Raw genomic sequence first — 23,462 nt, 5'->3', positions numbered from 1 at the left:
TGAATTACTTCAGTAGTAGACCCAACTGGCAGAACATCCAAATGCAAGGGGAAGCCTGCTAAGAGTTAGTACAGATGACATCAGTCACCTGACTCTCACGATGGGCTCTGGTGTGATCGTCATCCAGGAGTCAGTTAGGTTGTGTACCAGGAAAAAAACTCTCTTTGGGTCCTAAATTTAAAATGTTTTTAAAAGAAATTTATCTTCTTTTACTGTTTGCTGCCTTTTGTTTATTTGTTTCTTACATTCTACAAGTTTAAAAAAATAAGTATTAGCATGTGAGAATCCTGATACTGAAGTTTTTAAATTTTTAATTGGCTATCATCAAGAGAACTAGCTAAAACTTTCTCTAAATCTTATTTATTTGGCTTGGTATGCTGCTGCTGCTGCTGCTGCTGCTAAGTTGCTTCAGTCGTGTCCGACTCTGTGCGACCCCATAGACGGCAGCCCATCAGGCTTCCCCGTCCCTGGGATTCTCCAGGCAAGGACACTGGAGTGGGTTGCCATTTCCTTCTCCAATGCATGAAAGTGAAAAGTGAGAGTGAAGTCGCTCAGTCTTGTCCGACTCTTCGCGACCGTGTGGACTGCAGCCTACCAGGCTCCTCCGTCCATGGGATTTTCCAGGCAAGAGTACTGGAGTGGGGTGCCATAGCCTTTTAAATCCTGAAATAATGCCTTACTTGTGCTAGGCACTCAGTGAATAACTAAATAAAATTTAAGTTGTTCTGTAGTCCAGCCTTAGCAAAATCATAAATAATTAGGGACTGAACCATAAACAATACAAAACAAGAGAAAGTTGCACTTTTTTAAGTACCTAGAGTTTTGAACATGCTCAGTGATAGACTCTCACCGTCCTAATCTGCCTTTTGTTTTTTATACCTATGGAGAAATAAATTGTATATATATATTTTTAAGAAATTCAGGAAAGACTAAAAGGTACAAGGACAGTAAGATAGTTCTCCAAAGGAAAGAAGGAAAAGTAGGACAGTCTTCCTTAGTTTAAATTGAAGTTACATTTCCTTTTCTGTCAGCTACTAAGGTAATATAAGAAACCTGGAATGGTGAGCTCAATAAAATTAATCAATTAAAATAGTAATACAGAAAACCTCAATTGTATTCAAGTAAAAATGAAACTTGGTTAGTATAAATAGTTTTCTTTGCTTATTAGTCCGTTAGACTGAAACTTTGCAAAGTACAATTTTATGAAGACCCTAATAAAGATCAGTAATGTCATGGTTATGGGTAAGTTAATTGAATTTCACATGATTTATCCAGTTTTTAAAATTTGCAGCTCTTCTTTGGTGCTCTAAACTTGATTATATAGCAGCGTTTATTTAAGTCTGTGTTTTGCAGACAGGAATCTTCTGACACACAATCTTACATTGTACCTTGGCTATAAACTGGGGATAATAATAGTACCTACCCCACTGGTTTATTATAAACATATTATAAATATGAAAAGCTCCTAGAATGGTGCTTGACACATACATAGTGAGTGCTCATTATGCAAGCAGTTATTATTATTATTGTTTATTTGTGTTGTTCTTGTTACATTACCTGTGTACTTGAGAACTGGAAGTGAATAGCAAAAGGGGAAAAAAGTGTCTCTTTCCATCAAAGACTCATGGGGGACTGTGGTTTATAAAAGGAAATCATTCTAAAATGTTTATAAGATTTAGGATTTAGTGGTTCAAAATCACTGGATTGATTCAGAATTGGATGAGTGAGTGTGTGTGTGTGTGTGTGTGTGTGTATGTGTGTGTTTAGAACAATGTCTGCCATATAATAGTTCAGTTCAGTTCAGTTCAGTCGCTCAGTCATGTCCAACTCTCTGCGACCCCATGAGCATGCCAGGCCTCCCTGTCCATCACCAACTCCCAGAGTTCACTCAAACTCATGTCCATCGAGTCGGTGATGCCATCCGGCTGTCTCATCCTCTGTCGTCCCATTTTCCTCCTGCCCCCAATCCCTCCCAGCATCAGGGTCTTTTCCAATGAGTCAACTCTTCACATGAGGTGGTCAGAGTATTGGAGTTTCAGCTTCAGCATCAGTCCTTCCAAAGAACACCCAGGACTGATCTCCTTTAGAATGGACTGGTTGGATCTCCTTGCAGTCCAAGAGACTCAAGAGTCTTCTCCAACACCTACAGTATAATTGTTGTTAATAACTTTTTGCATCATCAGGCATTTGAATTTGAGTACTCTCTTACTAAAGTTTCCTGTAATTAAGTCTCAGAAAACAGCTTTTATAAAACTGTTTTCCTGTCAAATATTCAGAAATAAAAATCCTAGTAAATGTTTTGGTAGCCAGTACTGTGACTTTCTGTCTTCTTTTTGTTTGTCAGCTTCTCCTTAAAACACATTTCTAAAACTATTTCATTTAGGAGCATGACCCCTGTCCTCAGAAATCTTGGAGTAGAGTAACCATGTTTTTTATGCATCTTTAAGTTCCCTGATCCCACATACCGAATATTTGGTAGGGGCATAAAAATGGGAGAACAAATATAATTTTCAAGAAATATTCTGTCTTATAGTATATTTTTATAGCACCAGTTAAGTAGAACTCTGTGTAGAGTCCTTATGAATGACTGAGCTTTGGGGCTAATGATTGATGTGTATATACACTTTTCTTGTGTTTGATTTTGTTGTAAAATAATACTGTTATAAGAGATGTATAGATAACTACTTGAATGGATAATTTACTGGTTTTGCATATTAATGTATTCTAATATTCTGGATAAGAATATGTAATATAAAGATTTCTTGACATATTTGGCTAGTTTAGATTTTTTTGTTGTTGAGGATTTTTAAAAATTTAGTGAATAAAACAGAACGTTGCTGATAACTGAGTGCTGTTTCTTTTCTTCCCCTACTCAGTTGTTATTTCCCTCCCTATTCCCCATCCGAGAAGCAGAAATTATCATGAATTTGGTGTGTAGCCTTCCATTTCATGTTTTCTTACTTTTACTCTACGTCTTATGTTACACATATGTAAAACTGCTCTTTAAGTAATTGTTTAGTAGTGCATATAAATGCTGTCTTGGTGTCTGATTTTGCATCTTGCCTTTAATTTGTGTTATCTGATCATCAGTGTATTTGAGTTTTTTTATATATTTATAGGCCATATGGGTTTCCTCGGGTATTTTGGGTTTTTTTTAGCCCTTTTTTAACTTTGGGAATTATTTATTCATATTTATTGCACATTTTTCTAATGGTTGATTTTAGATTTTTCTACTTGATTTATGTGCTCTTTGCCTTGATTTTCCATATGTTCGGAAAGACTTCCCTTTGTGATTATGAGACATTGCTAGAATTTCAACTGTAGACTTTCAGTTTGGAGTAATTCAGCTCTCTTGAGTATTCACTTTTTAAGCTAAAGCATTTTATCTTTTTCCTGTACCTGTTTGCTTGCCATCACTTCTTACTATTTTACTAGTGCATTTCAGTTACAGGGAATTTTTTTCCCTCCTCTTTGGTGATGAGGGTGGTAGTGATATGGAAGGCAGAAATAATAAGAAATTAAAAAATGAATAAAAATTTGACACATTTATAAAATTAATACAGCTATGTGTAAAATATACTCATGACCCTTCTTGGCCTTTTGTTTTACTTGGAATACATTCTTGATCTAGCATTATGTAGCCAGTAAGCAGATAATGCTCATTATTACCTGATTAGGGGTGGGGGTGTATGTACATGGTAGGGGTCCACGTCCTGTCCACCATTGTACATGCGGTCTCTACAGTGCTGTTAGCCACTGGATTCTTGAGCCAGGGCCGGATACCGTTACTTTCCAGAGCTACTGCACTAACAGTTGGAACCTTCTTCCTCCAGCACCACTGGTGCCTTGTATTTATCTTCTGGCGGGTGTGGCAGTGGGTAGCAGCAAGGGCTTGGGGTTCCCAGGCTGTTTTGCAAGTGTCACAGAACCTTCAAGGTTAGAAAACCTTCCTCAGGGAACATCCGGGCCCAGATTTCTTTGAGCGTCTCTAACTTCTGTCTTAAAAGTAGAATCAGTGCCAGATGAAAAGCTCATGACTCTTGGCCATGGGCTCTAAGTCCTGGCTGACTTGATAGGGGAATCTTGCAGGAGGTTCTCTTGGCATGAGTCTTGTGGAGAGAGGTGCCATTATAGCAGAGCTTCACTAGGAACTCTCTTCTTAGCACTGAATCTGATTTTTTTTTAATGGTTTGATATAAGTCAGTGAAGAGACTTGAGTTCTTAAGTCAGTGTAGAGTGACTTCAGCCCCTAATTTATCAAGTTCAGAAATCTTTGAGGTCAGAATTAGAAAGTCTATAAGTGATATAGTCATCTTGGTTTTGACAAAAATAATGTAAACTCTGGCAATTAATTTGGAAGTGATATTTTTTTTTTTTTTTCTTTCTTTTTTTTTTCTTTTTTTTATCTTTTGTTATGTAAGTCCTTTGTATACTATGGATATTAACCCCTTATTGGATATAAATTTGCAAATACCTTCTATTCAGTAGGTTGCCCTTTCATTTTGTTAATAGTTTCCTTTGCTATGCAAAAGCATAGATGAAGTCCCATTTGGATATTTTTGCTTTTATTTCCTTCCTTTGCCTGAGGAAACATATCCAAAGAAATATTACTAAGAGTGATGTCAGACAGCTTACTGCCTTTATTTTCTTCTAGAAGGTTTGTGGTTTTAGGTCTTCTATATAAGTCTTTAATCCATTTTGAATTTATTTTTGTGTATACTGTGAGAAAGTAATCCAATTGTTTTTTTGCATATAGCTGTCAAATTTTCCCAACATCATTTACTGAAAAGGCTATCTTTCCCCTACTGTACTATTCTTGCTTCCTTTGTCCTAGATTAATTGCCTATAAAATGTGGGTTCATTTCTGGCCACTGTGTTCTGTTCTTTGGTCTATTTGTCTGTTTCTAAGATGGGCGGGTCATGGTGGAGAGGTCTGACAGAATGTAGTCCACTGGAGAAGGGAATGGCAAACCACTTCAGTATTCTTGCCTTGAGAACCCCATGAACAGTATGAAAAGGCAAAATGATAGGATACTGAAAGACAAAGTCCCCAGGTCAGTAGGTGCCCAATATGCTACTGGAGGTCAGTGGAGAAATAACTCCAGAAAGAATGAAGGGATGGAGCCAAAGCAAAAACAATACACAGTTGTGGATGTGACTGGCGATAGAAGCAAGGTCCGATGCTGTAAAGAGCAATATTGCATAGGAACCTGGAATGTTAGGTCCATGAATCAAGGCAAGTTGGAAGTGGTCAAACAGGAGATGGCAAGAGTGAATGTCGACATTCTAGGAATCAGCGAACTAAAATGGACTGGAACGGGTGAATTTTACTCAGATGACCATTATATCTACTACTGCGGGCAGTGAAAGGTTGTTGAATCACACGAAGACACTGGGATTCTTGGCCCCCGGAGAAGAATTCAATCCGGGGCCAGAGACGAGGCTTGATCGCTCAGAGCCTTTGTGTAATAAAGTTTTATTAAAGTATAGAGGAGATAGAGAAAGCTTCTGACATAGGCATCAGAAGGGGGTAGAAAGAGTACCCTGGAAGTGATATTTTAAAATGTGTTCTGTATTTAAAGAAAACTCCAATATTTGAATAAATCAGTCCCTGAGTACGCTGATCTGGGATTTTATATCATTAAAAAAAATCTTTTTTATAAGTGATAAGGATTTTTGTTTTCCTTAGCACTGTATCATTATCACACTTAATGTTATTCATAATCCCAGTAATATATATTTTGAATTTTCCCAGTTGTCTCACAAGCCTTTGCTCTTGTTTTGTCTCTTATTCTCTAATGGTCTGGCCACCCTCCCCACTCCCACTCATTGCTCTTCCCTGCCCAGTGGCAGGTTTCACTGGAGAAGCCAGGTCCTGTGTCTTGTCGAGTGCCCCACACTCTGGGTTTGACTGACTGCTCTCTGTGGTGCTGGATAAGTTGATTGTGTATCCTCAGGAGTCCTGAGGGACTACCAGTAAACTGGGTTGGAACTGAAGCCTTGGTTAAATTCAGATTCAGCTTTCCCTCCTTTCAACACTATGTCCTTCCGGCATGAGGCTCACACTGTCTGGTTCTTCCCTTTACTTACGAATGAGACTACGGTCTGGGTCTCTTGGTGCCTTGTGCCTCTGTTAGTACGGAGGTACACAGTAGAAGCACGTTAAAGCGCTTTAGATTTCTTAAGAATCTGAGATTCTGATTGAGCGGGTCCTTAGAGGGGGTGGGGAGAGACATAGGTTAAAGACCACATGCAAGAAATCCCTAAACCCTCTAGTGTTACTTAGATGGGTTATGAATCATTACCTTTGGTACATTTACAGTATAACTGGAGTGACACAACTTACTTTTAGCAGATGCTCTGGGAAGATCTGTGTTTCATATGAAATGAAGCCTATTTAAATCATTTAACTGTGGAAACGTTTGAGATGTGGTGTGATAGAAAAAACAACTGGTTTGGACCCAGCAGGCCAAATCATTTATTCTCTCTGAGACTTGTTTTTTAATTTACATCTAGAAAGTAGGAATCCTAAGATATTTATCATAGGCTTGTTTTAATGATTAAATGAAACAATTTATTTGGAAGCAGTCTCAGCACCTAGTGGTGAGTTATACTGGAGTCTGAAGAGCATTACAGAAATAGATTTATTTTTTTTCAATTGAGGTCTTCAGAGTAGAGCTTAAGAAAACTGAAGTAATAATATCTTATGTGCGATTTCATATATATATATATACATATAAGCTTTTGCTTTTTAGCTTATTTGAATGATGGGAGACTCATGATGTAGTTTCAATGTAAGTGTAATAAATGTAGCCTTTTTGGGAGGCATAGTGTGTGGACATCTTTTTTTTTTTTTTCCCCTTTCAGCTTCATTTACCTCTTAATTCTCCTTTGCCTGGAAGTGAATTGACCAAGGAACCTTTTCGTTGGGATCAGAGACTCTTTGCATTAGTGTTGCGGTTGCCGGGGACGATGTCCGTAGAATCAGAGCAGTTGACAGGTGTGCCTTTAGATGACTCTGCAATCACACCAATGTGTGAGGTGACAGGCGGTAAGTTTTTCGCTGGCAGTAATTCAGTGACTTAAGCAGATTTTATCTGAATGTTTTAAAATGTGCATTTCAAAAACTCCGTGTTTGTTTTGTTTAACAAGTTACTATTAGAAGTTACTAGACATATATGGTTTTAAAACTACATTGATGGTCTTTGATCTGTTGAATAAGATGTAAATACTATTGGGTCTGATAATGCATGATAATTTTTTTCTAACCGTATAGCAAATGCTAATATTTGAAGTTGTTAAACTTATTTTCTTATCTATAAAGATTGCCAGTGATTTACAAATGCCATAGAATTATTTTCTCTGAAAAATGTTTCAAGAATCACCTCATTGTCCATGTAATGATTAATGCCTGGTTAAGTACAGTTTTACCCAGAGGCAAAGAGGAAGTGAGATAGGTTAGAGGAAAACAGGTAGTGAACTCTTAACCAGCTGTGCTAAGTGAACATTAGTAAAACTCTTGAAACAGAAGATGTAATAGACTCAGAACTTCTGTATGGTGGAATTGGTTAACAACAGGTGGGTTAAATTCATATCAGTATGCATCGAGTGCCTACTGTGTACCAAGCACTGTCCACGCTTTAGGACTGCCACAGTAAATATGACAAGCGTGGTATTCTTGCTTTCACGGTGCCTCGTCATTCTCTCTTAAGGAACTGATGGTAAAATGTCCAGGTCTGGCACACCACTCTTCCATTGGTGTCCTGGGTTGTGACATAGTCTCCATTCACTGTCCATGCTCTGTTGAGATCCCATCATAGCCAGCTGTGTAAGTCAAAGGAAAGTAAGGTCTAATTAATGTTTTAGGTGCCTTTCTTCTAATTTTCTGTGGATTTTGGAAGCCTGCAGATTTCACAGATGAAAAAGAATACCCTACATAGATAGGTATGTGAAGTAGATAAGTTAAAAGATTCAGAAATCACCATTGATGATATGTTTCAGTGACCCAGAAACCTCAGTTGGTCAAAGAATTAGGGAGTTTTCCACAAACATACATCCTGAACCTCTTCTAATGTAGTACTTTGCTTTTCTTCATGCTCCTGCTAGCAGTAATGGGAGACTGCTCAAATGCCACTCGTTTTCTTATAGTATGCTTTCTTCTTTATTTTCAATGAATGCTGACTAAAAAGTGTTTTGAGAATAAAACACCGAAAAAGTAGCAATAACTGAAAAGCTAACATCCACTGGTGGAGTACTGTTCAAATATGCAATCATGTTAACAGTTCTGTGCATTTTTAAACGATAAGAATAGTGTATGCATTTGTTTTTTCCTTTATAGAGTAATTTATGTTCATTAAGGAAAAATTGGAATGAAATTTGCGTGTGTTGCCGAAGTGATTAATATTTTATTCTATTTTTAATGTATACCTTAAAAATTATATAATTGTCATTGTAAGCATATTTCTTTTATTATCTTTAATTAATGAATACTCAATGCCAATTAGCTGTTTTTGATCATGGGAATACAGCAGGATCAATAGACAGAAGGCTTACGTTTTTGGGCTGTATGACAGATAAAATGCTATAACATGAATAAATCATGTTTCAGAGAGTTCTGCTTACTATCAAGTAAAGACACAGGGTGAGATTGCAGGGGGCAGTGAGGCAGAGAACGAGTCTTCCTGGGATGTCTTCTAAGGAGGTGACTTTTTTACCGTAAACCTAAAGGATATGTGTACCCCAGTTTGAATCAGTTTAAAATGTTGCATGTCCTTGGAAATTGTTATTCTCTTTGTCTAAAGAATTAAATAAAGCAACAATTATTCTTTTATAAAAGATATTAATCCCTTTAAAATGATTGTTATAGCGTCTTCATCAACCCTCTCTCCTTTTTAAAATTGAGGTAAAATTGATACATACAACATTTTAGTTCCGGGGGTACAACACAATGATTTGATATTTGTTTAAATTATGAAATAATCACTGCAGTAAGACTAGTTAGCATTTGAACAGAACTCAGAATAACAGAGTAAACCATACAAAGATCTCTGTAGAGGAAATAGTAAGAGAAGGATCATGCCATGTATTTTGGGGAGCAACAGGAAAGCTGATACGGCTACAAGCTTATGTGGGGAAAAGGAGAGAATAACAGGTTAGTTTCTAGAGGTGGGCAAGGGCCAAATTGTGAATAGCCTTTTAGGCTGAAATAAATATTATTTATTTTCCCAGTGTGATGAGAAGTCACTGGAGGGCTTTTTATAGGAGATGACATCTGATTTCCATTTCTGAAAGACCACTTCAACTGCTAGATGAGAATATACTGTAAAGCGGTGGGAATGAAAGCAGAGAGACTAGGAGAGATGATAGTACTTTGATCTCAAGTGTTTATGTTTGGAGATGGTGAGAGGTGGTCTGATGGAAAGGAAAGACTGAAGGTAATGCAGGAAGAAGGAATCAGGGATGATTCCTGGGTAATTCACTTGGTCTGAACAATTGGAGGTGAACGGCTATGCTATGTACTGAGATGGTTACTCAGGAGAAGCAGGTTGGGGGGAGGTGCAAGGGTGGTATCAAATTTTAAAAATACCTAATAGACATGTTGGTAGAAGTATTAAGGATAAAAAGCATTTTATAAAAATTGGAAGACTTTTCTAGATTAAATAAATTTAACTTTCTTAACTTCTGTAAATAGGACTGTTGCCCAACTTAGTATTACTACTTTTGTGTCTTAATCCATTTTATTAATACTAAAATCCTTCCTAATCCCAAGGGAGAAAGTTTTTTTTTTTCACTTTATTGCTGTGTTAAGATTTTTTTCTTTTTTTGTGGACCCTACATAAACACAAGTGAACCAGCTTCTTGGCTTGAAAGTGTGTGTTTTTCTCACAAATATAATGAGTGATCTCAGACACTTTATCCTTTAGTACAAAGTATCAAGCATTCCAAGAGGTAAGTTTTGACATAAAGAATAAGAGAAACATAACATAGGTTATGGGCTCACTTTGTAAAGATGTCTAAATTTGCTTCAACTTTGAAAAGAGTTAATGAATTTTTATTATTTTTATAAGTGATTCAAGTTTATTTACTTTTTCTCTAATTTTCATAAAATATCTTTGTTAGTAATTTAATGTCATACTAAAATCATAACTTATTTACTTATATTTTCCTAATCAGTTAGTTGATGATACAGGTTAGAGAAGTGTAGAGGATTGCCACAATTTTATATTTAGGAACTTTTGATTTTATTGACATCATCAAAATATTTTTAAATATCGTGGAATAAGATACTGAGCTTTTATATAATCTCCTAAATACCTTATGTATTAAGATGATCAGCATTTTTATGTATGTGTTTAAACTGACTCAAAGAATTTTTAATTTGCCAATTCTTTCTCATAAGTGTGGTTACATATAAACTTTCTTATTTTAAATACTGATTGCAAATTAACATCATGGTTTTGAGGGAAGAAGGTGGTATATCCAGATGAATGTTTCTGATGCCTTGTAAGGGTTTGAATCTTGGCTGCTCTATTGTATTAACTTGGATAAATTAATCCCTCTGTGCTTTAGTTTTCTCATTTGTAAAATGGAGAAAGTAACCCATATGATTGTTGCTAGGATTAGAGAAATTAATAAAATAGAGTGATTAGGATAGTGCCAGGTGCACAGACACTCAGTAATTGGTGGGTATTTTTATAATTACGGCTTTCATTGTTGCATCCAGGTAAACCATTTGTTACATGATACTTGTTTTCCTAAGTAAAGCTGACTCTGAGGAGTTGAATCACACTATTGCCTAATGTTAATATCCTCTTTTCTGAGTAGCCTTTAGCAAATCACGTGTTCAGTTTAAATTGATATGAGTAATTTGATATGTCAAGTATAATAATACAACATTGTTTGGTAGTAATTGGTTGAATTTGTTAAGGAATAGGATTTTTCCATATTGAGCTTATTACAAATAACACTGTAGGATGTTTGATTAAAGATTTTTAGTTGTCATGATTTTAAGCACTGGTCTAGATCAGAACATACAAATATGTAAGTTACATATATAATGATAAATTTTATAGTAGTCACATTGAAAAGAAACAGGTAGGGAACTCCCTGGTGATCCAGTTCTCAGGACTCTGCATTTTCACTGCCTGGGTTCAATCCCTCAAACCAAAAAAAAGGAAGAAAAACAACAAAAAACCTAAAAACAGGTAAAATTAATTTGTATAGAATCATTTATTTAAATATATATCAAATATTTCAATGTGAAATTGATGTTTTAAAATTATTGAGATATTATCATCTTATGTCTACAAAATGAAGTGTGTATTTTTCATAGTTACTGTACATCTCAATTTGGACTAGCTCTGTTTCAGGTTCTTAATAGCCATATATAGGCAGTGGCTGCAGTATGGGACAGCACAGATCTGGCTGTATTTATTGAAAAATCCCTGTTAAAGAAATCTTTCCACTGGTATTTTTTCTTAATTACTATCATTTTAATGCTTCTGAACTAAAAGTTTTATAGGTTAAAATATTCAAGAGGGAAATTCATTTAAGATAGGTAATTTCTAAGTATGTAAGCCAAATGAAATTCAGAAAAGCACATGCTACTGTGTATTATTTTAAAGTGCAAATACTTAAAATATGTGGTGTCTGCCAGCAAATCACTTAAATAATTATTGGGTGTCTTCTATGTCCTTAGCATTAATATTTAGTGATACATTTTTCTTCAGGAGGTGTAAGATTTTAAAGGGTTAGTTACCATACTTTACCACAATATGTGTAGTAAAGATAAATTATATTGGAACTCAGTTGGAAAATAGTTTTTTATATTTATATATATACTTTAAAAAATACTTCATTTCATGTGATACATTGTATATATGTAATGATTTTTTTTCATTGTGGTTTGTTCAGACCAATATTTTTATTTTCCGTGTACCTTTAATTAGAAGAAAAAACTTACATACTCTCATAAAATGGAATTGTTGATTGAAAATAATTTTTTTTGTTTTGTTACTCTTCCATTAGATAATGAAAAGTCCAAACTTTATCATTGAACTTTTGTGAATCAATATTGTTAAAAACCCCACTATGGTTCTTTTTTGCTTAAAGTAGCAATTTTTGCAACTAACTAGTTCACTTTATTTTTTGTTTGTTTCAGGCCGCTCATACTCTGTATGTTCTCCAAGAATGCTTAATCAGTGTCTAGAATCCTTGGTGCAGAAAGTACAAAGTGGGGTAGTAATAAACTTTGAGAAAGCAGGACCAGATCCTTCCCCTGTAGAAGGTATTATTGTCATTTTCTTACAGACATTTTAAACGTGCTTTATCAAGTATTCAGCTAGAACTGAAAAATTACTATGATTTGGCTTTAACATTGACAAGGTCAAATTATTAAGATGACAGAAGAGCTGTTGGTAAAGTGGCACGATTAAATAGGAAAGTCAGGGTTGTACGAAAGTGGTTTGGTCCTATCGCCTTTTTATATTGGTTGTTCATAGCCTGATAATTTGTAAGAGCTAAAACCCTTTTTAAACATGAACAGAATAGTGTATTTCATTTTTTAGTATTGTAACATTGACTCTCTCCAGCGTATGTGCCTCTCCCGTGTCCCTTGATTCACAAGAGTGTTCAGCCCTAGGTGTTTATTTAATTCCTTAGCTACAGTTTTTACTAAAGATCAGACTGATCAGAACCAAATGGTTGGTGTGGTTCCAAAAATGAGAAACCAGCCTTTGCTATTCAACTTGATTCTTTTAACTCTAGCTGAGCCCTGCCTGGCTTTATTCTAATATTCTGTGATCATGAACTATTTATATTAGCCAGAGGGTATAAGGAGTTTTGCCAGAACCAACGGACGGCTTACATCTGGACCCTCTGCCTTGTACGACATAGCTGAAAACCAGAATTAGAAAGTCGTTAATGACACTTTGGCAGAGTTAAGGCAGTAGAGTGGGTAACTGGGAGAAGAGAAAGGTCATAGAGATAAGAGCAGAAGATGGAAAGATAATATAAATTATATTGCTGTGTTCAATTTAAAAAAAAGAAACCTTAAAAGAATTGAATTGTTAGACATGGAATATATTTATTTTAAAATTATTTTAGGACTTTGCTTAAAATTAGGCACTCAGTAAATGTTTGCTGTACTGTTGAAGAGAGTTACCATTTTCTAGGATTGTTTTAGGTTAAAGGTAGGTGCCTCAAATCTGTATTTATACATTAGACTTTTGTTCTAGTTTTTAGGCTTTAAGTAAAATGATTTTTAAAAAATACTTATTTAGCCATGCTACTGCTGCTGAGTCACTTCAGTCGTGTCCAACTCTGTGCGACCCCATAGACGGCAGCCCACCAGGCTCCTCTGTCCCTGGGATTCTCCAGGCAAGAACCCTGGAGTGGGTTGCCATTTCCTTCTCCAATGCATGAAAGTGAAAAGTGAAAGTGAAGTCGCTCAGTCGTGTCCGACTCTTAGCAACCCCATGGACTGCAGCCTACTGGGCTCCTCTGTCCATGGGATTTTCCAGGCAAGAGTACTGGAGTGGGGTGCCGTTGCCTTCTCCATATTTAGCCATAGTTACTTAGTGTTTACTAAGCTGAGCATGATGATGAAAAAATTGATTATTTGCCCTTATCATCTGGTGGGGGAAACATGTCATTTGTTAAGCAAGTATTTACCGTGAGGTATATTGGGCAAGCAAAGGATGCTGTGGGACCTCCTTTCAATTGTGGAACTCAAAGAGTCGACCCTCTCGTGAATTCTGATCTAATCTAAATTTTAAAGTCTTAGTCGTGATAGTATTCTACTGTTTAAGAAAAACAGGAAAATCCAGAACTAAACAAGTATTAAGATATTTTTACTAAGTAATATTAGACATAGTTTAACTTCTTATGTTTTTTTCCTTTAATGATATTTACTTTTTAAAATTTCTTTGCTATAGATGGGCAGCCAGATATATCAAGACCTTTTGGATCTCAGCCTTGGCATAGTTGCCACAAACTCATTTATGTCAGACCAAATCCTAAAACTGGGGTTCCTATAGGTCATTGGCCTGTTCCAGAATCTTTCTGGCCAGATCAAAATTCTCCAACACTAGTAAGTACCAGAGATTGTGACTTTATAATAGTAACTGCTTTTCATACTAGCTTTAAGTACTACTGTCAGTTAAAGGTGTGGCTATTGTATAGAAATTAGACAAATGTTCCAAGTGCTCTGATAAGCTATTACTTGCTTTAGTATACTGTGTTGTTCATTATAAAATAATAGAAAAGAGGCATCGTTTTCCTTTAGAATCTGAAATTATGCTTATGTTTTTATTATTGGCATCTGATTACAGAATCATAGATATATATTCTAAATATATAAATAACATAAGGATTTGTTCTCAGGGACATAATACAGAATTTAAATGAATGGTTATAAAATAATTTTGATGGTTTCCCTGCAGCCATTTAGGACTTAATCTTAGAAATTCATGTTGATTTGCATAGTTTAGTTATATTCAGTGTTCTCAGTCTGGAGGTTTAAGATAGAAAAGATTTTCTGGTCTTATTTATAGGAATTATTTTTAGTAACAAGTAGGGCTTGTTGAGTGGTCATGGTGAATTATCAGTATTCACTATATGGTTCTTATAATAATAGGGTAAATTTAACAAATATCTATTCGGTCTTGTTAATACACATTTTTCAGATTAGTATTTTTTGTAGTAACTCAGAGGACACTGTGGAATATTTTGTGGGAGAGCCTGACAGTGGTTCTTTTGATGTTACCCTTAGAAGATAAGAATTGTTATTTCAAAGATCTTTAAGTAGTCTTTAATAACTTTTGATGTGGCTATCATTTATGAATTAAGTTAAACTCTTTGAAATCTTTTATACTTTTAAATCTGTATCAACTCTTCAGGATAATTTTTTACTTTTATTCTATACAAGAGCTGTGATATTTCTTTTGTTCATTAGGGATTTAATGAAGTAGTACATGAAATAAAGTTTTTATACATTTCAGTGAGAGATCGTCTTCCGTTTTTTGATTGAACCATCATAGTTTTTTAGTCTAACCTTAGAGAGCTCTCGATTTCTTTGGTGATTTTAGTTTCTCTTCTGGAGCCTTTCAGAATTCTGAAAGAACAGCTATCATATTTGTATGAAATATTGTTATTTATTCAATTATATTTAACACTTACAGTAGTGCATATGGCACATGTTGAGTCCGCATAGGAAGAAATCCAAAACCAGTATCACAGGCATTATCTGTCAATTTTACTCTAGTGGTCTATTGCAAATTGTTACAAGCCATAGAGGGTTTTGGAATGTGGGTAGGATTTTAGTTGGAACAGGAAACAATGTTGAAAATATGGAAGTAGGAAAGAACAAGGTGAATTTAGAGGAATGGAAAGTATCTGAGGATAGGTGGTTCATAATATGTCTGTAGGACATTGAGAATACTATTAAATAAACTAGATTGCTCATGACTTTACATGCAAGGTTAAGGAATTTGAGCTTTTCTCAGTGGGGTTCATAGAACTGAAGACATTTTTAAGAGTGTTCCTTTAGGAAAATTAATCTGGTGGTGGTTATATGCAGCAGAATCAGCAGATGAATTGGCAGGTAAGCTGTTTACCTAGAGGACTATTGCTATAGTTGACTTAATACAGAGCTGTTGTGCTTAGTCACTCAGTCGTATCCGACTCTTTGTGACCCCATGGACTGTAGCCCGCCAGGCTCCTCTGTCCATGGAATTCTCCAGGCAAGAATACTGGAGTGGGTTGCCGTTTCCTTCTCCGGGGGATCTTCCCAACTCAGGGATTGAACCCAGGTGTTTGGCATTGCAAGCAGATTCTTTACTGCCTGAGCCACCAGGGAAGCCCAATATAGAGCTAGTAAGAGTTTGAATTAAGATGTTGGAAGAGAGAATGTTAAAAAAGAGGTATTGGAAAGAACTGGCAAATTTTAGTAACTGAAGGATATTAGAGGGGAAATGAAATTTCTATAAATAATAGGATTTCATATAAGAGGTACTGATACTGAAATTAAATGTGATTTATTAGAGACTGGTTCTGAATTTGAATTATGGCTCTACCAGTTATTAGCCATGTGTCTTTGGTTAATTATCTTCTTTAAGCCTCAATTTACCATCTGTTAAATAAAGATAATAACTCCTATCTCATAAGGATTATTTTGGATATTAAATGGATCTTAGTATTTTCATCTAAAAAAAACCCCATGAATCATAGACTGATTCAATAAGCTGTTTGTCAGGTACGTGACAGGTACAGGAGCAGAAGATGCGTAAAACATAGTGCTTCCCATCTGGAACCTTCTGTAGGAAGGTCAGCTGTATAAACATGATAGAGTCCAGTGTGCCACCTGTCAAAGTGGTGGAGCAGAGGCCAGATGAGGTGGTACCTAACTGCCTGGTGTGGGTTTGGGGTATGTGGTAAGAGTGTGTCAGGAAAGAAGCCTCTTAGAGGTTGGTACTTGGCAGTTCAGACTTCAAAACTTTGTTTGCATTAGGCAAGGGAGAAAACCGAAAAGCAGCCAGGGATAACATGAAACACAGGAGCATGAGAAGACAGTGATTTCTTTGGGCCACTGCAAGTTGTTTTTAAGACTGGAGCACAGGGTGTATATGGGGTGGTAGTTAAAAGGCAGATAGGGACCATACAGTCAAGGCTCTTTGTTTTAAAAAAACAAAACAAAAGAGTCTGGCCCTATTTTTAGGTGATTGGATGCTACTTTTACTCAATAATTTGAGGCAGGAAAATTATATGATTATATTTATATTTCATGGCCATGGGATTGATTGGAAGGGACTGACTAATTAGGGATACTAATTAAAAATATACAGTTGTACAAATCTAGTCTAAGAAATTATGAAGGCATGAATTAGAGTGGTAAGAAATAGAAGAGATGAGAAATCAGAGAGATGAGAATTTAGCATTGACAGAGGGCAGCATCTAAAGTAGTGAGCATCTGCCCCATATTTATTGTTTGCTAAGTGGCTTAGAATTTGTGGTATCACTGAATCTAGGTCTTTGTGACAGTTAAGTATGGAGGGTAAGGCGGAGATAATTAAGGATAACATTTAGGTTTTTAGAACAGGTTATGTGGTTTGGGGGTGAAATAATGAATTGGGTAGTAGTATGTTTGAGGGACCTATAGAAAATTGAGGTTATGTCCAGTAGGTGGTTAGATACATGAAGAGAAATGAGAGATGATCCCAAGACAGTAGTTTTGGGAGCCACCAGTGTATGTATTGATAGATAGTAACTGAATCTAAAAGGAGTCCTTTATATTTATGAAATTTCACATTATTTCCTCATAGCTCATATTTTCTTCACCAATCTTCTTTTGGTGAGACTTTTAGGAAGGAGACTGTTAAAGGGGGGAATAGAATAACATGCTTTTTTTTTTCTTTAAAAGTCTAGGGTCTCCAGAGTGGGGCATATTTACCATAGGGGTAACCAATAGTTTACTGGAATAGTGAAGGAAACCAGTAGAACTTCTATTTGTTTTCTTTTTTCTATTTTTTAATATTATTTTGGTATATGTTATATATCTATAAATTAATAATTTACAAGTATATATATATTTAAAACCTCGTACTGATCAGTGTGCATCATCAGTTTGGAAATCAGGTAGTTAAACTGCTACAACTGTGTCTTTAGGAAGGTTTCTAATTACATTAATTACTTGTTAGATGTAAAAATTAATGAGCACTTAATTAATTCTAAAATATTGCATTTAAGTTTTCTGATGCATTTGATTTTAAGACTTAAAAAACTTTAATCCTGTGCAGATTTTGAAGTGTTTATTTTTTTTCTTGTGAATATTGATAGTTTAAGCATTACATTTTTAAGTATTATCTTTCCGCTTAGTGGTGCTTTTGATAGTAAATTAAACTCTCACTAGTGAAACTGAGAAACTGAGTAAACTCTGATGGTGAGGGATACGAAAAGTTTGTTTCTGAGAGTTTGTGAAAGAGTAACAATAAGACTTTGCCTTCTAGCCACCTCGTACATCTCATCCTATAGTGAAGTTCTCCTGTACAGACTGTGAACCCATGGTTATTGACAAATTGCCTTTTGACAAATATGAGTTGGAACCTTCACCACTGACTCAGTTTATCCTGGAAAGAAAATCTCCTCAGACATGTTGGCAGGTAAGCTGAAAGACTGCAGTGATTTAAAAAATTTATTTATTTAACTTATATTGAGGTGTAATTGGTTGACACTTGCGTTAGTTTCAGGTGTACAGCAAGCTACCTGTTACACATGGACATACAGCCTCTCTTTTCAGATTCTTTTCCATATGGGTAGAGCATTACAGAGTAATGGGCCCTGTGCTGTGCAGTAGTAGGTCCTTATTAGTTCCATCTATTTTATATACAGTAGTCTGTATATGTCAATTGCAATCTCCCAGTTTATCCATCCCTGCCTCCTTACACCCCAGTAACCATAAATTTATTTTTCACATCTCTCACTCTTTCTGTTTCGTAGGTAAGTTCATTTGTAGCCTTTCTGTTTAGATTTCACATATAAGCAATATCATGGTATTTGTCTTTCTCAGTCTGACTTAATTTCACTCAGTATTAGTTCAGTTCAGTTCAGTCTCTCAGTCGTATCCGACTCTTTGCGACCCCATGAACCGCAGCACGCCAGGCCTCCCTGGCCATCACCAACTCCCAGAGTCCACCCAAACCCATGTCCATTGAGTCGGTGATGCCATCCAACCATCTCATCCTCTGTCGTCCCCTTCTCCTGCCCTCAATCCTTCCCAGCATCAGGGTCTTTTCAAATGAGTCAACTCTTCACTCAGTATTAGAACCTCTAAAAATTTAATTTGGTGTTTTTTTTTTTAATTTGGTGTTTTTTAAAAAGTCAAATTGAATCCATGGTTTATATAACATTCTGCAAAGGTTATTAAATGTGAACTTTTAACTACTTTTTAACAGGTATATGTGAGCAATAGTGCAAAATACAGTGAACTTGGCCATCCCTTTGGTTACTTGAAAGCCAGTACAGCACTGAACTGTGTCAACTTATTCGTGATGCCTTACAATTACCCAGTGCTCCTTCCCCTTTTAGGTAAGTCATTCTTGTCATGTTCTCTGTGGCCTAGCATACATATGAATTTTCCTAAAAGCAATCTTTGAGAACATCCCTCCCTTTTTGAGTTTTCTTGTCTTCTGGAAATTAATGAAGATTTTTATTAATATTTTAAAATATTGAAGCTGTTAAGGGTTTTATAGCAACCTCTGCATGTTTCTGATATATTGAAAGTCAGGGTCAAACACCTTTGATTCTACAAACTATTGAAGATAATACTATATTTTGTTTCTAAATTAAATATTCTAAGTTTTTTGCAAATCAGATACCTTACATAGTTAGAATTAGTAATGCAGACTTTGTGTATGGTAAATAATTAAGATATTTTGTAGAAGCATAGTTCTTGGATCTGAGTATTTTCTTTTTAAGGATTGTATTTTGGCAAATTTTTTAGTGCATGAATTTGTTCTAAAATGATACTCTAAATAATATTGATAAGCCTAAAGTTGATTGGAGACCCTTTGGCTGTAATTTTTTGAGGGGTGTTATTGGAGAAGTCATCTTTTCCTTCATGGAATTGCACCAGATTTAAAGCTTGATAGACAGAATATTAGTAGGTATGTTTTCACGTATAGTTTGTTTCTGTATCCAATCTGTTTCATGTCTAGATTTTCCTTGTGTATTTTCTCATTCTACCTTTATTATTACATTTAATTTGAGACCTTAATTGGCACCTTTTCATTTTTAAAGTGGTATTACTACTACTCAAAAATGTCAGAACCCAAAATTTATCACCTTTAATTTTGTTAAAAATATAGAATTGATGTTTCCTCTCTCTCTTGTAAATAATAAAGCAAACTTTAAAAATGAAACTTCCTTGACTTGGTTTTCATGTGTGAAAACACTGAATGATGATAGTTTGTTCTCATTATGCATTCATTTATAGATGATCTGTTTAAAGTCCATAAGGCAAAACCAACTTTGAAATGGAGACAGTCATTTGAAAGTTATTTGAAGACAATGCCTCCCTACTATCTTGGGGTAAGAATATTACTCTTAAAAATAGAATGTTATAAAATGTTGTATTATGCTTATAGTTTACTGTAGGTATTAAAGCTTTTATTTATTGCTGTTACAGAATAAATGTCATGAAAAATTTACAAATGACCCATATAAATATGAGAAAGAAATGTTTCAGTGATTTGCAGAATAATGATGATGGTGAGAATATATATAATGCTTATCCAGGCCTGCCTGATACAATCCTCAGCACTTTACATGTGTTACTTAACCTCATTTAATTTATATGGTAACTGTATGAGGCAGAAATAACTTTTTATTTCACAGATATGGAAACTAAGACACTAAAAAATTAAACAATTCATCTAAGGCTACACAGCTAATATCAGGGTCAGGAACTCAATCCCAGGCAGCTGGCTTTAGAATTTAAGCTTTTACAATTAACTTTTTTAAATTGCAGTTTTATTATTATTTCTCCTTACAGGTACAAAAAAGGTTTGTTTGCATTATTCTCTGAATCTCAAGAAACATTCCTTGAAACCTAGTGTATCACAATAGGACCAGTAATACATATATTATTAAATACATTGTTGTTGTTTAGTCGCTAAGTCATGTCCGACTCTTTGTGACCCCATGGACGGTAGACTGCCAGGCTTCTCTGTCCATGGGATTCTCCAGGAAAATAATTACTTGATTGATTTTGTGAAAAATAACTTCTAGAACACTTGATTAAAACATTACTTCTGCTTTTACTGCAGGAATATTGTAGTATTCAACTGTAATCTTTCTAAAGGGTCTCTAATAACATTAATTTCTTAAGCTTTGAAATCATGTATTATAGTTGTAAGAGAAAATCTGTGTGTGTCTAGCAGATAGTACCAGCTGTGTAGGAGAGGGGAAAGGAGGAAACACTGGAATATGAACTGCTGCATATATTTGACTCATGTTTCATAGCATCTGGGGGGATGTAGCCAGTGCCACATGGATATTAAATATCTGGTCTGGGATTTGATTCCAGTTTGGCACCAGTGCTTTTATACACTTTGTAATATGTCAGTGGGTGGCTGTCATCCTTTTTCTGACTCTTTCCCATTCACATATGCTAGACTGTTGTGCCAGTGACATTTTTCATTGCACAAAGTAGTTCTTAATTAGCCTATCCTTACCCAAGGTAAGAATCTTCTATTATCCTTGACTCCTCTTTTCACTTACCACCCAAGTTCTGTCAAATCTATATCTGCAATGTGTCTTCTGCCCCCTTCTTCCACATGATACTAAGAAGTCCAGGACTCCACCTTTTCCTACTCTGGGGGTTGTTATTACAGCCTCTAATCCTTTAGTATTTCAAACTGCCTTTGATACCACTGACAAACATTTTAATGAAGTACAAATATGATTATGTGACCCTTATTGAAGAAAAGGAGAAGTTTTGCGGGGGTGAATTTTTCAAAATTAACAATACGTTTATGGCTCCACTGGTAAAGAATCGGCCTGCAATGCAGGAGACCTGGGTTCGATCCCTGGGTTGGGAAGATCCCCTGGAGAAGTGAATGGCTACCCACTCCAGTATTCTGGCCTGGAGATTCCATGGACTGTATAGTCCATGGGGCCGCAAAGAGTCGGACATGACTGAGCAACTTTCACTTTCATTTTTCATGGCTATAAATTTTTGACAAGCTTAGGAATGAGTGTGATATTTTCTTTTTTCCCTGTAGCCTTTGAAGAAAGCTGTTAGAATGATGGGAGCACCTAACCTAATAGCAGACAGTATGGAATATGGACTTAGTTACAGTGTCATTTCATACCTCAAAAAACTGAGTCAGCAGGTAATATTAAGAAATAGAGCCATTAAGTATTTTGAATGGTATTGGCTAAGGTGGTCAATAGGCCAGATACTAGTTCTTGATGGTTCTAGTAGAATTGTATTAATAGATTACGTTTTAAAACCACATATATATTAACATAATTCTCAAGTGCATGATATGCTATGTTTTGAAATGACAATTTCAAATAATAATTTCTAGTTTGTGAAAGTAGCTTTATTAATGTGATCCTAGCCTTGTATGTTAACATTCCTCATGTTTTCTTTTGGGAAATTTGTTAGAAATTAGTTTTTCTTAGTCAAGAAATATCAGTTTCTTTTGCTTTATGTTTTAAAACCTATAGCATTTTCTGTAAAAATGGGAGTTTCTTTTGCAATATGTATAAAAATACTGAATTTTGTCCTTTTGGATGTAAATCACGTTAGTAGGTACCAGATTAGTCAAGCAGTATACCCTCTGACTGCCAAGTTATTAAAATTATATAAAGCACAATTTTTCCAGTACTTTTGCCATCTCTACTTCAACTGCTAATTGAATTGTAGGTTAGAAGAGTCAAAATATTGCTGTTTGCTTTATCTGTGAGCATTTAGTTATGTGCTAGTAATAATGTCTTTAAGTAGATATTGATAAGGTTGTTTTCTAATTTTATGTCACCTCTGAATTGGGAATTTTTATTTAGGGTGTATTAACTAACATATCATGGTTTCAATGTAGTGAGTGTTAATAAATCGAAGTTGTGTTTGTGTGATTTTCTCCAAAAGGTAAGAATTGTGATGATTTAAAATCATAAGACATTATTGTTTAAACTGTGTTCAGTTTACCAAGCACTTGACATAGACTACATAACTTAAGTAGTGTTTTTAATTTCTTATGTTCTCTTAAAATGTGATAAATACTTAATTTATAAAAGACTGAAACTACTTTTAGCCTTTAATTTACCAGTTCAGATCATGTCAAGACAGCTTTTATTTATTTTTGCTTTAGGCCAAAATAGAATCTGATCGAGTCATCGGTTCTGTAGGCAAAAAAGTAGTACAGGAAACTGGAATTAAAGTCCGAAGCAGATCACATGGTTTATCAATGGCTTATAGGAAAGATTTTCAACAGCTGCTCCAGGGTATTTCAGAGGATGTTCCTCACAGACTGCTGGACCTTAATATGAAAGAATACACTGGGTTCCAAGTTGCTTTGCTCAATAAGGTAATAGTTATGTGAATTTTGTACTGCTCTAGTAATAGTCTATATTGTCAAATATGTCAAATTTTCTATTAACTGATATCCAATTTGTCCAAACTTCTATACCTCTGCAGAATAATGATCAATTATGCTATTAATATTATTGAATCATTGAATTTTAAAACACTATACATGGTGAGTGGATGAGCAGATGGACTGATGAAGAGCAAACCATCATGTTCATTTTATAGATAGAAAACAGGCTTAGAGAGATAGAAAACAGGCTTAGAGATTGCCTGAAGTTACATAGCTAATAGTAGAATTCACTGTAGTTTGGTACTTATACTACTGACCTTGGCTACACAGTATAATCCTGAAATGCTTTATGAATACTCATTATTA

The 23,462-nt window shown here is 35.3% G+C and overlaps 1 protein-coding gene across 6 annotated transcripts in view; it reads left to right on the top strand.

Annotated features, from left to right (window-relative positions):
• The window catches only part of INTS6 (integrator complex subunit 6), a 105,367-nt gene that overhangs the window by 52,311 nt on the left and 29,594 nt on the right, over window positions 1-23,462 (top strand). For all 6 annotated transcript variants that reach the window (XR_011569719.1, XR_011569721.1, XR_011569720.1 and 3 more), the window contains 8 exons: window positions 6,868-7,051; window positions 12,161-12,286; window positions 13,935-14,089; window positions 18,003-18,155; window positions 18,948-19,080; window positions 19,988-20,082; window positions 21,777-21,887; window positions 22,869-23,084. Coding sequence is in view for 3 of the 6 variants with exons in the window: in XM_070800127.1 (XP_070656228.1) it covers window positions 6,868-7,051; window positions 12,161-12,286; window positions 13,935-14,089; window positions 18,003-18,155; window positions 18,948-19,080; window positions 19,988-20,082; window positions 21,777-21,887; window positions 22,869-23,084 (1,173 nt within the window). In the remaining 3 variants the exon portion in view is untranslated. The remainder of the gene's footprint in view (window positions 1-6,867; window positions 7,052-12,160; window positions 12,287-13,934; window positions 14,090-18,002; window positions 18,156-18,947; window positions 19,081-19,987; window positions 20,083-21,776; window positions 21,888-22,868; window positions 23,085-23,462) is intronic.

This window comes from Bos indicus, chromosome 12 (assembly GCF_029378745.1).
Source record: "Bos indicus isolate NIAB-ARS_2022 breed Sahiwal x Tharparkar chromosome 12, NIAB-ARS_B.indTharparkar_mat_pri_1.0, whole genome shotgun sequence".
NCBI lineage: Eukaryota > Metazoa > Chordata > Mammalia > Artiodactyla > Bovidae > Bos > Bos indicus.
The sequence above is the reverse complement of the archived record's forward strand: the minus strand, read 5'-3'. Positions and strand labels throughout refer to the sequence as shown.